Source organism: Crocodylus porosus, unplaced genomic scaffold (genome assembly GCF_001723895.1).
Source record: "Crocodylus porosus isolate Cpor-Errol unplaced genomic scaffold, CroPor_comp1, whole genome shotgun sequence".
Lineage (NCBI taxonomy): Eukaryota > Metazoa > Chordata > Crocodylia > Crocodylidae > Crocodylus > Crocodylus porosus.
Window position 1 is genome coordinate 124047826 of NW_017728886.1, and position 18650 is coordinate 124066475.

Genomic DNA, 18650 nt, shown 5'->3' on the forward strand with positions numbered 1-18650 from the left:
TCAAAAACCTTATCACAACACACTGTGTCCCCCAAAAAGAGCAGAAGCACCAATATCTCTTTTGCAGTCATTGTGTAGACAGAGCAGAAACAGAGAAATCAGGAAACCTTGATTTCTAAATTCTGAAAATAAACCCGAAGCCTGAAGCTGCACAGCTTTTCCTTTGCTGCACAAGGTGGAATTTATTACCCCAATGTATGACAGTTACTTAATTCTAAGATGAGGTTTTTTCCCCCATTTAACCTGGGCAGGGGAGTCTCTCATGTTGGAATCAAGTACAAGGTAACAAGCAGCTGCTGCCTGCCCCTCTGCATCCCCTGCCTCTCCCCTCACCCACAGCCCAGTTCCCAGCCCCCTTCCTACTTAGGGTTACCATGCGTCCGGGTTTTCCCAGACATGTCCTCTTTTTTGGTCCCCTGTCCTTGTGTCCAGGCAGGTTTTTAAAATGCGAGTAAATGTCTGGGTTTTTGCTTTGCCTCCGCTTTTTCCGACTGGCTGCTTGGGGCTGGGAGCAGTAGGCAAGGTGATTGGCTGTCAGAGGTCATGTGGTCTGCATGGGCCCCAGCAAGTGTGTGTGTGTGTGTGTGTGTGTGTGTGTGTGCGCGCACGCACCTGTGCATGTACATGCATGCTGGAGCTGTGTGTGTTGGGAGTGAAGGACACTGGCAGGGCTAGGGGGTAGGGGACTGTGGGTCAGGGGTGAGAGGCACTGGCAGGGCTAGGGGGTACAGGTTCAGGGATGAGGGAGGAAGGGCACAGGCATATCCCTGCCCCTCCCACCCACCACAATCATACCCCTCCCCTTCCCTCTTGGCTGGCTCCCCGCCCCCTCCCCTCTACAGGTGTCATCTTTTTTGATCCCGGAAATATGGCGACCTGATTTCCCCTCTGCACTGTTTCTGCTACCTTCCACCACAACCTTGGCCATCTCCCTCTCACAATCCCTGTGGAGAAGATGGAGTTGGGGCCCAAGACCATGGAGGGAAAAAGCACAACAGAGGGCATGTGCAGGGGACAGATGGCAGGAGACAAGCTTCTTGCCCCCTCCCCAGCTTTCCCCCCTACCACTTCCATCCCACCTGCCCTGTCCTGCCTATCCACACTGCCCCTCCTTCGACTTCCTGCCCTACTGTATGCCCCTCACTGCCTACTCCCCTGACACTGCTTTCCCTGCTGCAGTGGTGGTGACAAATTTAAGACAAATCTCCAACGATCATATTCTGTACGTGAAAAGTTATAACAGATGCCTACATTTGCCATGTATAGAATCTAATTATTAGGTGGGGGGGTCATCTTAAATTCAGGGTTGTCATGGGTTCAATTAAATATGATAAGTTTTTGGCATATTAGAGAATAAAACGCAAAAATGCTGCATAAGAGTTTGCCCTAACACGGGGTAACATTAGTTTGCTTATAGAGGCTTGTTTGTTAGATCGTTTTAAACTACCATCACCTTTTCCTTAAAATAGTAAGGAATTAGTACCTTTAAAATGCTCAAATTTAACAATGGAAAATAATTCAGGACAGAAAGTGGCAACATAAAGAAAGCATTTGGCAAACTATTTACCATAGTAAAAAATTTATAATAAAATAAATTTAGAATACATTATCTTTAAAGCATAAAATGTAGAAAAACCAAAACAAAACCCAAAGCCTTACAATAGATAGTGAGACCTATTTTGCAACCTCTCAGACATTAAGAAAAGGATTTTACTAATGTTTACAAAGAAATGTAATTCTTGAGGTGATATCAGTACAATCTCCTGCTACTATTTCACGATGCAAACTATTTACAGACTCAGTTGTTTATCCAAATGCCATCCAACAGTATCATCTCCATGCAACTTTAACAACTAAGACAATTAACATCATAAATACCTCCCCACCATAAGCTTGCTCTTACAGATTAAAACAACTATAAAAAGGTAGCAACAAAAACAACGCCATTGTAGATAAACTGTTGTCGGAGACACTAGAAAACAGGCAGCATAACAGCATATTTTGCATTTGAAATAAAGCAAACCATACCATGCTCATACTACCTTGCATTATTTCTGGACTAACAACTAAAATAAATATTTCCACTGGCAAGAGCAAGGGGAACAGACCAAAAGCAGAAATTTCAGTTTAATCATCACCTGTTCCAGTCTACAATCTCAGTTGCACAGAGTTGCCTTTACTAAGGTGAACAGACATTAATCTTCAGGGATTGTCTTCAATTCACAAATATAACAAGTTACCTCTGGTAAAAGCACTAGAAATTGTTTTAAAAGCTATTTCTATTTAAAAGCACCATTACCCTGCTTGTGTCTTTACCCAATACATGTTTTTACCACCAAACAGGAAGCCAAAAATCCATCCATCTGTCCCCCCACCCACCCACTTTCAGCACTAAATCTGGCTGTTTTAGGAGTCTTCTCCGCTTACATTACACACAATAACAAGTTATTTGCCAGTTTTTTCTTGTGTTGTTCAGAGCTGGGAAATTTGAATAGTCTAGATCAGTGGTGGTTCTCTACTCTTGAAAAACACCAGCTCTCAATTTTCACTCATTTTTTACTACAAAAAAATAACAGCAATTCTTCTATTGCAAAAAACTCAGAAAGATAACAGCAGGTCAGAATATTGTAACACTATGGATTTCCATGTGAAAATGCTGGATTTTTCTTCTGAGGCATGTGTAGGTGTCTGCACAACTAGTACTGCATGGCACTCTTAAAAGGATCTCAGGACACCTCAGGGTGCTGTATTACCTTGGTCAAGGATCACTGGCTTAGTGCTTACCAAACTTATTTGGAAAATGAAAAAGACCCAGTTTCAAAGTCCCTCCCAACTAATGGAAGCTACTCAATAAACCTATTGAGGTTTACAGTGCCAAAGTTCTGCAAATATGAACTTGAGGACAAACTTAAAATCAACCCTAACCATCAATGTAGCCACAGCCTTGGTTTCCATACAATCGATTCAGAAAAGGTTTGGGAAAAGATTTGTCTGATTCAGAGACTTGGCCATAGACTAAACAGGCAGCTGACAGCTGCCTCCAGCTGGTAAATCTCCTGGGATTGGAGGGGGGTAGGAGGAGGAGGGATTGGGGCTGGGACAAGCTGCCCAGCTGGGGTGGGGCAAGGATGTGGCCATGGCAGCACTGGGAGTAGGGGTTATACCACTTTGATTCTCCAGCTCCATGTTCGATTCTCCTGCCCCCAGTTCAATTCCCCAGTCCCATTTGATTCCCCTGAGAGCTGGAGTGGCTCCACGTGTCAGCCAGAGCCCAGCACCGCTGAGCCCTTGACAGAGCATGATGCCCTGTGGAGCTGCACCCACACCACAGGGCAGCTGCTGCATGGGTGCCAGGATGGGGGGCGTGATCGCCACTGCTCCCCACTGTCCCTGTGCTGCATGGAGGGCGAGGCTCTGGCACAAGTGCCCAGAGGCCCCAGTTGAAGCTGCTGGAGCCAGTGAGTGTGGGGCTTAAAAAAAAAAAATGCTGGGAACAGGCATGGGATGGGACTGGGCAGAGCAACCATACGGGCTTCTCCCATGGCTCCCCCCACCTGGGGGGAGGCAGGCACAGCCTGACGCGCTGTGGGAGAACCTGTAGCTGCCCGGCTGTGCCTGCCTCTCCCTGGCTGATCACAATCACTGCCGAATCTTCTGAAGCTGATTCAGCCTAAATTGATTCGGGATAGTGATCCTAATTTCCAAATTGAATCACTGTCCACCGAATCCAAATCTGATACTTCCCTATTTGCACAGACCTAATGTCCACATATTAACAACTCCCTAGCTGGTTAGTCTCAGGGATGTCTAAATCTGAAAACTCACCACCACAAGAACTGTTTAAAGCAACCTGTCAGCATGAAGAGAAGCTTTCACTTTGCTCTACTAGTATGTGGTGTATCTGTTTAGTAGATTTAGAGAGGGTAAAGAAAAATTAAGTTGTCTATGGTGTCACTCACGTATTTACAGGTATTACAGCAAAAGATATTTAATGCCAGCCAAATGATTGAAAACATATTTGCACTCCTGACTGTACCAGGAGTGGGACTTTTGGAGCCTCAATCAAAAGTTTTGAATTTGTGAACCCAAATGTAGACTTTAAAATAGGGTTTTCAAACACAGGACCAGATCTGGCCAATCAAGGTGTATGATCCAACCCACAGGTCTCTGGACCAACCCCGCACACCACATCAACTCCAGTCCTGCATGCAGCACACACACCATGCTGGCCCCTTTGCTGAATGCAGCATGCACCAGCCGTAGGGCTTGCTGTACGCACGGCACACAGGGCTAGCATGGAGCTTGTGCTGCATGTGCCACAAAAGCTGGACTTGGTCCTGCACACAGTACAGAAGGTCCACAGTGCGCATGGCATGCAGTGCTGGGCCAGACTGGCACTGCAGACTGCTTCTGACACACCTGGGCAGCACGGGGCCAGGGATAGGCTGGTGGGTCACAACATGCAGCTCATGGCCTGAACTACCTGTGCTGTGTGCAGCGCCAGGTCTGACCCCATGTAGCCAGAAGAGTTGGACCCCTGATTTTAAAACTTAATTATAAAAATAGTCTTCCTCTGGTTTTAATACCTTGGCTCTAAACGCTAGAAATATGCTGCTTAAAGCCATCCGACTGAAAATTTCTTACATTGTTCAACTTTTATTCTCTTTGTTCCTGAGAGATGTTAATTTAGCTTATTCCCCAGCCATGCTTCCATGCAAGGCAGGATATGAATTTCTAATGCTACGATTATACTTATGTACTTAATCTTTTTACAAAATTTCTCCCAGGCCCTCTTTATACAACAATGCTGCCTGGAAGCAGGGCACAAACCAAAATTTTATTTTAAAATTCTTTGCAGGTTGCTCCTGAATCAAAATTTACAATGCAACAATACTGTAACTGTAAGGCTAAAAAATATGACACTTCATTTAGAATGCAGAATTGTGAATGCTCCTTAACTGCAGAGCCTTGAAAACACTTTCCTGTCATGAATGCAGGAGGGAGGCATGATAAAGGTTGCTCAAGCCTGTCCACAAGCACCCCTTTCGCAGACCTTATGTAAGGATCAGCAAAGAGACAGCAAAAAAGGGTGTCGGGGCAAGCCAGGAAGAATCCCACTGCGCTGAGCAGGGTCTGAATGATGCCTGGATGCAGTCTTCTTATAGGAAGCCCCCAGATACATATGCAGGTGCTCAGAGGTGCTCCTAAGAGTATAACTTTTTCTGTTTACCCTAAAAGCAGCAACACTGTACAGACAAACATAGAAAAGTCAGGTGGCCAAGCAGCAAAGGGCCCTTGTTTTCTTTCCCCTCCCGTGTCAAAAACTCACAGAAGTTACAAAAGCTAGGCCTTGTATCTCACCCCTGAGCAACTTTATACCTCAGCAAAGGACTGGCTCCTCACAACATGCTGACAGGAACTTTGCAAGGGTGCAAAGACGAACATGAAGGCAAACGCAATGGCAAGAAAGAAAACAACAGGCCTGGTGTCTCTCCTTCAGGCCTATTTGTCACTTTGAGGGGCATGGCCCTGGGCCCACCAAGTAACCTGTTGGTCTCCCTCAGGTGGGGAGGTTACAAAAAAGATGACAAGTGATTACTGATGACAAATAATAAAAAAAACAGAGGTGGGAGTGCCTGTCAGAGGTTCATAACAAGGGTGCCAACCAAGCAGAGCACACCGGGTAGTGCCCACTGGCCCTTAAATGAGTCAAACGAGCCAACGGACACTGCTCAGTGATACTCTGCCCAGCAATGAGATCACATGGGTCAGGGAATTTCATGGGTTCAGGCCTGGCAGGTGAACTGTAAGCTCTCTTTTAGTACTGGGGGCCACTAGTGATGTGATACTGGTTACTTGGGACAAATAATAATGAAAACAGGGGCAGGAGTGGAGATCAAAGGTTCCTAACAAGAGTGCCAACAGGTGGCACCCAGCTGAGCACACATGACAGAACTCACCCGCCCTCAAGTGAGTCCAGGGAGCCAGAGGACACTGCTAAGTGATACTCTGGCCCGAGATGGAAACAAAGCTGGGCAGGGAATGCAGCCCCACAGTCCCGGGGTCCTCCTTTCTGGTGAGAGTCAGACCGCTTGGCCGGGCTAGGAAGAGGCTGACCAAAAGGTCCCCGGGCTGTAGTGGGGCCAGGCCTGGGGAGTGTGTAAAGGAAGAGGTGAGGGGCAGTCTGTTCTCCAGGAAGGGAAGGCAGTGGGGCTCTCCGAAGGCTCTACATCCTCTTCCCCCAGCAAAGAGAAAGTTCATGCGAGTCAGCACCTAACGGGGAAAGCGGAAGAGGAGAAGGCAGGGCCTGGGACACAGAAAGCACCCCCGCAGAGGCCGTAAGAGCGAGGCGAGGCGACTGGACAGGCATCGGGATGCGGACGGGCCCCGGCCTCCCGCCACGTCCGCGCCGCGTGGCACCAGGGGCGGCCGCTCCGGCAGCACGTGCGCGCCTCCCGCTCCCGCCCCGCGGCCCCGACCTGCAAACTTCTTCCGCGGTCGCGGCAAAACTTGGCCGAAGAAGAAAAACCAAAGCGGAGGGGGCGAAACCGGCGGATCCACCGCTGCCTGCATCCCCGGCCCCGGCTGCCAGCAGGCCCCAACCCAGGATCGCGGCACCGGAGCTCGGGATCCTGGCATCCCCACCCCCGATCTCGCAAGAAGCAAAGTGCGGGCAGCCGGAGCCACGCGGCCGGGAACAAAGAAGCCATGCAGGCACACGCGTGCACGCAGGCGAGAACACCTCCCCCCGCGAGCGCCCCGCAGCCGGGGGAGCGGGGGCAGGTACCGGCGGGCGGGTGTCCAGCGCGCGTCTCAGCTTTCTCTTTGGGAGGCGAAGACATGTCTGCTGTTCAAAGCCACCCCCGCCGCCACGGCTGCAGCGCCCCGGCCCGGCTCCGCCTCGGCCCAGCCCCGCCCGCCGCTGCCCTGTCAACGTGGCCGGCGGCGGGTGCTCCGGGACCGCCCCCCCATCCCCGCAAGCCATCGGGGAGTCCCCTGGGCGGCACCTCAACGCCCACAGCCACTGCTGGCGTTTCCCGCCCATCAGCCACCTCAGCCTCCAGTCTCCTCACTGCTGTGGCCCCCCTCACAGCACCTCTGGCCCCAGCGTGAGCCACCCCCACTTCCTCCTCTCCCACCCAGTCACGCCAGTGATTCCGACCCTGGGGCCTGAGACCCTCTCCAGGCCACCGCCAGGATTAGGGCTGGACGGCTCCTCGGGGGGTCATCTAGTGCAGTGGTTCTCAACCTTTGGTACCTCATGTACCCCCTGCCAATCAGTGCGGCAAAAGCGAAACCAGAAGTCCCACCGTGGCACTTCCGGTTTTGCTGCCATGAGCAGCACTTTTTCCTCGTGGACCACAGCAAAGCAGCCTGTGTGGGGCCTCCCTCCCTGTCCCCTGGCACAAGGGCGCTGAGGAGTGAAAGCCCCACGCACTGGACGCGGCAGGAGGGGTGGCATCTGGAGCTTAGACACCTCCAACCTGCCGGGTGGGGGGAGGTCAAACTCAAAATGCGACACCCATGTACCCCCGTCCATGTCTTGTGTACCCCTACGGGTATGCAAACCACAGGTTGAGAAACACTAGTCCAATCCCCTGCTCAAAGCCTTGGCTGGGATGATAGAGCTGCAGCTGGTCCTGCTTTGAGCAGGAGGTTGGACTAGATCAGGGGTTTGCCTACCACCCTCGGTAGGCAGACACCGGGCCAGTGGTACAGGTTAACATTTATTATAATTGATATGACAAAAATGTGCTGGTGGTACTTCAGGTTGTATAATTTTAAATCAGTGGTGCGCAATCTGTCAGTTTGGGAACCGCTGGACCAGGTGATGCCTTGAGGTTCCTTCCACCCCTGGGGGCTTTGTCAAGGGATGATAAGGCCAGAGATTGCAAAGAAGAATCCATAGCCTTAAAGGCATTTTGACCTGCTGTGGCTTTTCTGAGTTCCTTGCAGCACAAGAATTGCTCTAGACTTTTCCTGTAGTCAAAAAAAAAAAAAAAAAAGAATAAGAATACTAAGAGCTGGCATTTCCTAGGGGTTGCCTCCAACTGTAAAAGGTTAAGAACCATTGTGTTAGACTTTATGGTGTCACGCTGCCCTGCGTTTTGTCTCCACACTCGCATGCAGAGAGTACTGAGGTTTAAGCTGGACTCCCAAAGATATTTAGGCACTTGATTACTCTGGTGTTCTATGTAAAGTCTGAAGCAGAGCAAGGAATCCAAACAAAGCTTGCATGGGATTCCCCAACTCAGGGTTCCTTCTTTTTCAGGGACTTTCCCTGCCAAAGCAAAGTGGACACGAAGGCCAGGACCTGCCAGGCTCTGGGTGGGACATTCCAGTGAGATGTTTGGGTTGGATTTCTCCTGTCACCACTCCCTGGGAGGAATGAGTGAGGGGAACTTGTGGAACAAAGGCTGGGCCCCTCCCTCAGCCCTGTGCCTCCTCCTCTCCCCTCCCCTCCCCTCCTACCGTAAGCAGCTGGTGCTTGTGGCCCCTGGCTGTTTGCACACCCATCACCTGCCTGGACACGTAGGGCACATGCAGCCTGTGAGGGGCCCATGATGTGCTGTGCCAGCAGCCCCAGGCTGGCCTGGCCCTGGCACATGCAGGGCCATGTTGGATATGGCGAGGAGGTGGAGGGCATGTGGCTGAACACAGAGCAGCAGCGGCCACTGTGTGCAAGCTTCCCCTGTCCGCCCTGCGTCCAGCCAGGCAGGCAGTGCCTGCACGGCAGCGCGGGATGGTGCATAGCAGTGCTCTGTCCCCACCTGCCCAAGCATACCCCCTAGGGCCTTCTCAGGTACCCCCAGGGGTACACATACCCCTGGTTGATAACGCCTGCCCTAGCCCAAGGGTCGCCCAAGATGCCTCGACCAGGGCAGAAGGTCCATGCAAGCATGCAGCAGGCTTGTGAGCCTGATGCCCAGATTCCCAAAGCAGACACTGAGTATTCTAGAGAAGAGGCTGCCTTGTGCTGGAACCTCTGTGGGAAGAAGTCATCTACAAGGGAGCAGAGGCACCGATGAGTGGTTTGAAATGTGGATGTAGGGCCCTTAGGGGAATTGGTGGTGGGGGTTTTGTGGGGGATCCTGATGGGGTAAGAATTAGCTATGAACTTGTTAAACAGTGGCTAACTAGAGTTTTTCCTTTGAAATTATTCTGCAGCTAGATTAAGACTTTCTAATGACACCAGAAAAAGAGCACATCAGCAGACCTGTAACCCTGGTATCGGAAAAGAGAAACTGTTTTTGTGATGAACAGAGGCCCAGTGTTTCAGGAGAAGCTAATGATTCTTTGGCTTTTAGAAGACAGCAAGGAATAGAATGCACAGGTCCTGTTTTGAGTCAAGTACGTAAAAGCCTCATGAAAGCTCCTATGTGTGTTTGTTGTTATAGCAGACTGAAATATTGCTTGAGATATTATGGCATACTGAAATATTGCTTGAAAGACAGACTTTTGGAAGACTACATGGGCTGTCTCCTAACTGCACTAGGGCAAAGAAGCCATGAGTCTGTGAACTGGACATAAGGATATAAACGGGACAATTTGGGAACTTTATACTGAGCTGTATATGGAAAGTGTTTAAAATATTGTTATTGTGGGAATTATATGAATTGCCTGCACCTCACTGAGAAACATGTAAATGAGGGCACAGTGATTAGATGAACATCTTGTTAGATGAACATCTTGCTGGGGTCATTTGACCCCGGTATTCTTTCCTGCCATGGCAGGGGGTTGGACTAGATGATTTGCTCAGGTCCCTTCCGACCGTACAAACTATGAAACTATGAAACTATTATAAATGCTATTCATTTTGCTGAAGACCCAAATTTTGCTTTATATGGAGTGATCCATATAAAGAGGATAAGCCTCTGGTACCCTACTCTGAACACTTAATTGGGACAAAAATGATATATTCCAGTTCCAGGGAAAAGTTTAGCCAGGAAAACCACAATTACCACATGCAATTTTACCATAGAAAGGTAAAAATTAATTTAAAATGGGTTATCTGTGACTGTGTTAATATAACTACATTAAGTCATAATACTAGTTGTAACCATTTGTCCCTAAACAGAAACCCTTCTCCCAAAAAGGAAAATCAGAACAAACGTGCACCTCCATGTCTTTACCCTGTAGTGAAAGGTACATTTTTAGAATCAAGCTTTTGAAAGTGTGTGTTTGTGTGTTTCTCTGTGTTCATTTTCTAAAATCAAGCTTTTGAAATGCTGGGTGTGCATTGAGCATGTGCTCCTCCATGTCTGTTAACATGTATTTTGGGGTGTGTGGTTCTGGGGTTTAATTTTGCGAAGGGCTTTTTAAAGCATGGGGTCTCTTTCAGACTTGTAGCATTTATAGGAAATTAAGCTTTCATTTTGTGGAAAGTGAATTCTTGATGCTGACATGTAAATTTTATATATCCTAAGTGATCTCACTCAATACCTCCAAAGAAGGAAGAGATGCTTCAGAGAATCAGTTCCTAGAAATGCCAGAGGGACAGGAACCAGATCAAAGCCCTCTAACAGCACTAACTCAAAACCAGAGAAATGCTCATCCTAAGGTTCAGAACCCTGAAGGTCAGGATGCTAAAAAGACAGAGCAGAAGGACATGGTGAAAAAACAGAAAAGACTACATGGTTCTTCAAAGGAAAACACACCACCAAACCCTGAGAGAACCATGTGTAAAACACAAGAATTCACTGTTTCAAAGCTGGTGCTTTGGGGCCTGTGAATAAGAAACTCAGGACTGGTTGCACACACAATTTAGAGAAGTCTCAGAAGGAGATTTTTCACCTGTTTTTGAAAGATGATTATTGTGAAAACAACAAGAGGGGATCTTTGGGCAGTGCAGGCAGATTTACACATTACAGAAAGAGTGTGCAGCATGATTTGAAAGACCATGATTATTGTGCCAACAAAAAGAGGGGATCTTTGGGGGTGTGGGCAGATGTACACATTGCAGACAGTGTATTCAGAGTGTTTTGAAAGATCATGGTTATTGGAGCAAAAGGACAGATTTTAAATGGAAAGTTGGTGGTAAACTCAGGAGTAAGCAGCTTGTGAGACAAAAAGTCAGGGCCTGGTTAAAAATGGCTTGTAAAAGCTAAATGTCTGTTGAGAACAAAAAGTGAGCCCCTAGTGATGGTGATTCACATGCCCCTCCTGAAACTGGAGTTGGAAAGCAAGGGTGGTGAATGTGATTCAGGGGACCCATTAGAGAATCCCTCAAGTGCTTCCCTTCCTGAGCCTCAGAAGTCAGAGTGAGGGTGGTGGATGTGATTCAGGGATTCCCTCAAATGGTTCCCCTCCTCCTGAGCCTGTGAGTCAGAGTGGGGGATGGATGTGATTCAGGAAGTCCCTCAAATGCTTCCCCTTTGCCCGAATTTGTGGCGTCAGAGAGTGGGGGTGGCAGATATGATTCAAAGGACTCAGTAGAGGATCTCTCAAATGCCCCACCTCCTCCTGAGCTAGTGGAGGATGTCTGGGCACACTTAGATATGATATGAGTGAGAAGGTGGGAGCGCTTGGAGGCTTAGATAAAGGTCTGCAGCTTGGAGGTATGCATGTCATACTATATTTTGACAGTGGCTTAAACTCCTGGACTTTTACCAAGGAGAAGAACAGAACAAAAACAATGTTTCAGTATGATGGAATCACATTTCAGGAAATGAATGAAGTTCAGAAGTCTAGCAAATGAATATGCTGTTTTGTACAGCTTTCTTTTTCTCTTTTTGCAATACAAAAATATAGTAATATAGAATATGTTTATCTTATATAATTTAATACTGAGTAGTTTTCTCTCCATTTATTTGACTATACATCTTACGTCTGATGTTAGACTACTGACAGGGTACATAGTTTGCAACAGGTTTCTCTTGAGAAAAGATCCTACTGATTTCTCTCTCCTCTTTTTCCTTTAATTAGCTCATGCAGATTTAAAAGGACATGATTTCCCTGACACGACATCAGTCATTTTCTGTAGTAAATAGTCACAGGGAAGTGTATCACACTGAATAGAGGACTTGATTCTGTTCCTGTTTTGCCATTAGACTGTCAAGTAGTCCTGGGCAAGTCATTTTACTTCTCTATGCATCCACTACATAGGGAGGATGATACTAACCCCCTTTGTACAGCACTTTGAGCTTCATGGATGAAAAAGCAGTATAAGAGATATGTATTATTTCCTCCATTCCCAGAACTCTGTTTTTAGGAGTTTGCAAAGCTTATGTCCTCCTTTCAGGTGGGAGTATTTTTGTACTGTAATCTAGTTTGGCAACATAACAAGATGGAGATTCTGTCTTGTGAGCTGAATTGGAGACAGAATATATTGTGAGCAGCGATAGTTTTTAGTCCTCAATCTTGAGGAGCATACAACTCCCAGAAAAAATTGAGAAACATATCTCAAAAACAGCAGCAAAGGCACCTGGAAGGACTCTAATGGTGTTTTGGCTTAATGTAGGACCATTTCATGCTATTGATTTTTTAAGAACTATAGTTGAAATGTAGTGAAAATATTTTTCCCTGGCCAGCTATTTTCAGGCTAATGTTCTTTTGTAGACTTCCCAAAGATAATAGTGGAAACAGAGTTGCAGACTTAACCCTAGAAAAAATGTTGCCTTCATAGTCCTGTGGAAGATATGTTAGCATAAAAGCACTCGGTATGAGAAAAATCACATAGACACACACAAATTTTCTGCAGTATTTAGTCAATGTTTAGTATTTCTGAGCCCAAGCTCACAAGGATTTGTACAGTGCTATGTCATTCAGGAGCAGATGAGCCAACAGCCTTCCATACCTGAAGAGTAGATGGGCACCACCAGGTCACTCTGCCTGAAGAATCACCAATGATGCAAAGCAACTCAAGTAACCTCAGCCAAACAGGGTAGAGTGGAGGAGGGTTATTATAACACCAATGGTCGCAGCGGCCTCAGGACTGACTTGACGATGCCATTCAGTAGCTTCTATTTTGAAGACTTCTCCATTTTAGATGGCTGTCACAAGTATGTTTTTTGGGGGGGGGGGTTGATGGAAATGTAGAATGCTTTACCTCCTGCATGTCACACACAAGCAGTTACTAAGCACTCCCATTACAAGTGTGTCAAGACCAAAGTGTGTATTTGCTATGCAGGATTCTGGTCCCAGTCTCACTGGAATCCATAGCAAGTCCCTCTGACTTCAGTTGGTTCTGGGAAATTCTGTTTTCTCAGAGAGAACTCTTCTTGGTTCAGAAGGAACTTTTAACTACATAAATGTGGTCTCCTGATTTCATTTCATTGGGTTTTATTTCACAACCACCTGGCCTAACGTTAAATTGGGGAGGGGACAACCTACTGCTTTTATTAATTGCACTTGGTTGTTGTGGATCAGCACTTTTAAATCCCATATTAGTTAGACCCACTTCTTTGTCTCAAAAGTTATGCATCTCTGGCCTAAAACATGTATAAACTGGTCAAAGGTCCCATAATTCAGGCACCTGCTATTGAGTGTATCAGTCTGAGATTCATCCATCTTAGATGTAAGCCACCATGTTCTAAAAAGTACTTTCTACTAAGGGGAACCATTATTTCAAGTCCATCATAGATGATTTAAGATTTCTGTTAACTTTGTTCCCTCCTTTATCAATCACAAAATTCAGGTCCTTGCTTTATGAATTGTGTATTATTTTATCCCAAAGAACACTAGGTAGCAGTCAACAATAAATTATATATTGTGTGGGGCTTACATTTATAAAGTCTTTGTTTAGAATAAACCTTCTGATTTTTAATATTGCAGACTTGTCTGGGGATGTTGTGTGGCTGCAAATATTGTCAGTAATTTTCCTTCTTTGCAGTGCTACTTTTTTTATAAGAAGATATAACTGCTACAATGAGAAAATCCCTCTTGAACCTACTTCTAAATACCAGATTTCCCACTAATAAAGAACAAAGCCTAGTTTCTTCAACACTGTTATCCAGGTTTTCTTCAACGCTTTGTTAGAAGCTGAAGATACTTAAAGGCAAGTAGACTGTCCATTTATCATAGCTGAAAGGATACAGGGCTAAGACATCCTTCCCTATATGAATGTATATTGTTATCTTTCTATTCCCAATTGCTCTCTAATATGAGGGTGAATGTCACATGAAGAAGGATAAAAATTCCTTAAACCGTGGAAATCTATAACCTTTGTAATAGTTTCAGGGTTTGTTTTGTTTACCTTTCTGCTTGCCTTACAGTATCACATTCATTTTGAAAACTATACTTTCCAAACTCTTACTGGCAAGGAGCTAAATGTATACATTATATATACATTATATGTTCTTCTTCATTATATGTTCCCACACACAAATATTTGATTCCTTTTCCCATCTGTTTTTCAAGATCCAATTTATATTTTAACTGATCCAGGTTAATATGAACTATAATTTATATTTATTTTTAGGTTAATTCTAAATCATATGATTCTATTCTTATCACTGAAGCTAATTCTATTTTGATTTTTCTCTGTTCTTTTAATACTCCTCAAAATATACTGAAAGTTTGACCTTACCTCAACCAGTAATGTACCAGCTTTCTTTCTTTTTTTTATACTAAGGCAGTATTATTTTAATACCCTCCATTGGCTTCCAGTCAGTCTTTATACTGCCTTCAAAATGAAAATTCTCCATTAAGTTTTTTTATTAAAATCAGTTGTAAAGCTGTTGAAAATTTTTATCTGTCACCAATTCAATGAGTATTGCATTGACATTTTCATCTAGATATCTTCCCCCATGGTTCCACCTCCCCCACTCAACATAAAATTGTCTGGAAAAGCTGTTTACATATGTTCACTCTTCATAATAGGGACAACCCTTTCAACTCATGCGTGGAACCACCTACCTCTTTTCTAGAATGTGCAAAGGAAGCTAAGATACTTAAATATAATGGTGTAGTAGAGAACACCACAACATGTACAGTGGTGCCTCGTTTCAGTAGTGAAGTGAAAGAAAGTGTACATGAGTGCAACTGGGTATTCCATTTGTTACAGTTAATCATATTCAGCCAGTAGAGATATAAGCTATCCAGAGTATTCCATTTGGGTTACAGTTAATCATATTCAGCCAGCACAGTAATAAGCTATCCAGTATTTTCAAAGGCTGCTCAAGAAAGAAGAATTAAAAGGTCAAAGACAGAGTGACTTTGATAAAAAAAAGTATGAAACATTGTGAGAGATTTGTCCTGTAACACAATCATCTCACGGCTGTATAAAGTACCATCTTATCTGAATTCTTGCAGGGAACATTTTTTTCAATTGTCCTCTGTGAAAGAGTTTGGACTAACATCTCTATTTAATGTAGAAAGGCAGGGCAATCAACTGCTGAACACAGTGACAATGACCATTCCTAGACTAGAGGAATGCATAATTAATGTAGTCTCACTAATCTGATATCAAAGGGAAAGAAGTGCAAAAGCAAATATGCATATGATAAAAAATTGGACAACTGCAATATACAATCCAATATACATAGTATGTTCCTTGCTTATGCACCCAAGATGAAAGAAAACGTAAATACCAAGTGGGAACAGGTTTGACTGGAAAATCAAAATGGTTTGGTCAGGAAAGGAACTAAGATGACGGGGAAAAGTGTATTTGAGTTTTGTTCAGAAAAAAAGAGGGAGTTCCAGCTGAAGACTGTCTACAAGGTTTTTGCTTAAGAGAGAAAAATCACTGCAGCTAAACTTGGCTATTAATAAAAGACACCAGTGTGTGGTATTTCTGCAATTTCTTTGGTATACCTTGCCTTTAGATATAGCTTAGGCAAATCCAAAGGGAATTATTCATTTTAGTTTATTATTTTCTGTAAGAATGCTTCTTTTTAATAAATCTTTCTTGACTAAACAGGATGTCCCTAAATTTATAGTATAATTCTAAAGGTATTTTTCATTTTGATCCAAATGCCAGCATGGGGGAATCCACCTCTGGATGGAGATACTGTAGGCCAAATTTCAAAATTAATGGAGTGCCTGTGCAATCCATATAGACAGTGGAAAGAAAAAGCAGGATTCAAAAGAAAATAGAAACAAAAAATGGAAAACAGAAGCACTAATAGGGTGAGTTGTGGGTGAACACTATAGGCTGGAAGTGCTATAGGGTAAGTTGTGGCATTTAGGTACTAGGGGAATTACAATGAGGTATTACAATGAGGTTGGTATGAATTAAAATGAGGTTGGTGCAAATTACTGTTCAGGCTTAATCTGAAATTAATTGCAACAGGAGACACTAGGTACATGGAAATAAAAGTTCCAGACTTAAAGCATCATCTCCTCCGATTTCTCTTCCAATAATAGACATTGGATTCAGTCACCAGAAATTGAAATGAAAAAAAGCATCCCACTCCCATGATCTGTGAAAGAGTTTAGGAATAATATAAAATGGAAACTTTTCTAAATATGACATCCCTGAAGGTATGTGCAGATGTTTGCGGCACCAATCTACAATCTTACTTTAAACCACATGATCGAAGATCAGGAGCAGCCTGTGTACATGTTTGCCAGTGGGGGAACCATGCTGGGAACCTGACCCATGTAAACTGGGGTGGGGGAAAGGAGCAGGCAGGATTGAGAGGTCTAGCAGGTCTGCAGTGGGGTTGATGGGTCTGAATGGGTTGGCAGTATTGGAAGCTGTGGTAGGTCCACAGGGAGTTTGTCCATCCAGGAATGGTGGGGACAGGGGGCTAAAGATAACTTGGTCAGGGTAGAGGGGATAGGAAAGTATAGCCCTGGGGCTGGGGCAAACAGCTGGGTTTTCCCAGCCCAGGGCTGTGTTCCAAGCATGCAGTAGATGTTCAGTAGATTAGGGTAACCCATTCCCAATCTAATTTAGTTCACTTTCTCAGGTGAACTAATTTAGGTAAGGTTGGCCATTTTTTGCCTGATTCAACCTTCCTGAACATCTGCACAGTCTAACTCTGATTAGGTTGACCTAAATGTAACTTCTGCACATACCTTGAGAGTATGGCTATCTTACAGTCCAAGGCATGACTGTACGTCCTGTCAGGATATTCATGCTAGTTTGGGGACCAGAAGCCATAGTCACAGCAGCACAGTAATCAGTATGGCCAATTACTAAAATATTTATAGAACTTTGTTTTTGCAGCCATGGTGAACTTTTTGTTGCTTTGGTTTTACTGCTATTGGCATCCAAGATAGCTAAAGTCAGATAAGTAGACAGAAGCTGCAATCACACCTTTGATTGTAGGGTTATTAGCTGTTCAGGAAGTCAACGGGGGCACAACAACCCTGGTGATAACAAACCAGCCATTATACATACTCTTTTGAAGACTGCTTTAAACTCAGTCATTGAGTGAGTTTGCAGGTTTTGCAGTGATAAATTCTACTGTTGTAATCTAGTTTCTGTCCCCATTTGTCTCTGCACTCTGATTTGCCATGACAGGCAAGATGGAGGGTTTGAAAACAGGCCTATTCATATACTTGCTAAGGAAGTCATATGGCATGGTGTGGAGGCTGGAATGTAATGAGCAGTCAACAGGAATGGCCGAGCTTTCCTTTTCTTGCTAAGAGGGTATAGCAGAAAGTCCCCTTTTGTACATTTCATGTACACTTCTGGACATGGATATAACAGAAGCCCCTTCTTGCCTGCACTACCCCCCCCACCACATTTTGTGCATTTTTTTTCCTTCTAAGTATTGGCAAAGACCTAGCACACTCATTGCATGGGTGTGGCAAGGCTCAGAGCAAGCCAGAAGCTGAAGTGGTTTTCTGTAGGAGAAATCTAGAAACTACATTTACATATCAGTTAAGCTCAGTATCACTACAGAAAACAGAAGAACTAAAATATCCACTGCAAAGACTGTAAATATATTCTGGTGCTATTAATTCACTTACTGTCCCCAGTAAGCTTTGATCCTCACTACCTCACATTGTAATTTTACATATTTTTCACAGTGCATTTTTATATTTCATCTGTCTCATCTTTACCATGGCATTTTGTATTTTATATTTTATACTTTTAAAGTCTTAAGGAATGTACTTCCTATAGAATGAAGTAACATCTTGGACCATTGTTAAAATTGCATTGAAATTGTAATTGTAAAGTGATAAAATCTGTTATATTGGGCGGTCCCTTGTGTGAATGTGAGTGAATGATGATCATCAGTAGACAATAGCCAGCCAAAGGAACTCCATCTTAAGCTAATCGAAGTACAAAACTGATTCCTGAAACTGAGCACCTACCCTATTGACTATTCCTGCAACCCTAAACAATACCACCCTTAATTAATCAAAATCACAAACTGACTCCCAAAACTGTACTACCAGCAGGCAAGACCCATGTGACTAACAGCTATCAGGTACTACTCAAGACCCATGTGGTACAGCAACGTCTGGATTGGATAGCCAAGATAATGCTGGGATCACACAAGTCTGCCAGAAAGGGATAAAAGGCAGTGAAGTGTGACCCTCAGTGGCGCTCTCTCATCCAGCATCCAACCTACCGAGACAGAAGGACAAACAAGTGATGCCCTTCTGGAGAAAACATTGCCTTGAAGGAAGCTGACCATCAACAGCAGACTCCAGGGCCTCAGATAAGTAGATATACTGACAGCAGCGCTCTCACAATCACCACAGCAACTACTATACACTATACTACATGGGTTTGAATGAGTGAGTGCATG

At 44.8% G+C, this 18650-nt stretch overlaps 1 protein-coding gene across 2 annotated transcripts in view; it reads right to left on the reverse strand.

Annotated features, from left to right (window-relative positions):
* The window catches only part of DAP (death associated protein), an 80771-nt gene extending 73870 nt beyond the window's left edge, over positions 1 to 6901 (reverse strand). The window contains exon 1 of one of the 2 annotated variants that reach the window (XM_019541584.1): positions 6788 to 6901. In XM_019541584.1, coding sequence (XP_019397129.1) covers positions 6788 to 6842 — 55 coding nt within the window. In that variant the 5' untranslated portion in view covers positions 6843 to 6901. Of the gene's footprint in view, positions 1 to 6479; positions 6714 to 6787 lie in introns of those variants that run through there. The other variant, XM_019541577.1, reaches the window with a different exon arrangement.
* Positions 6902 to 18650: the final 11749 nt, after the last annotated feature.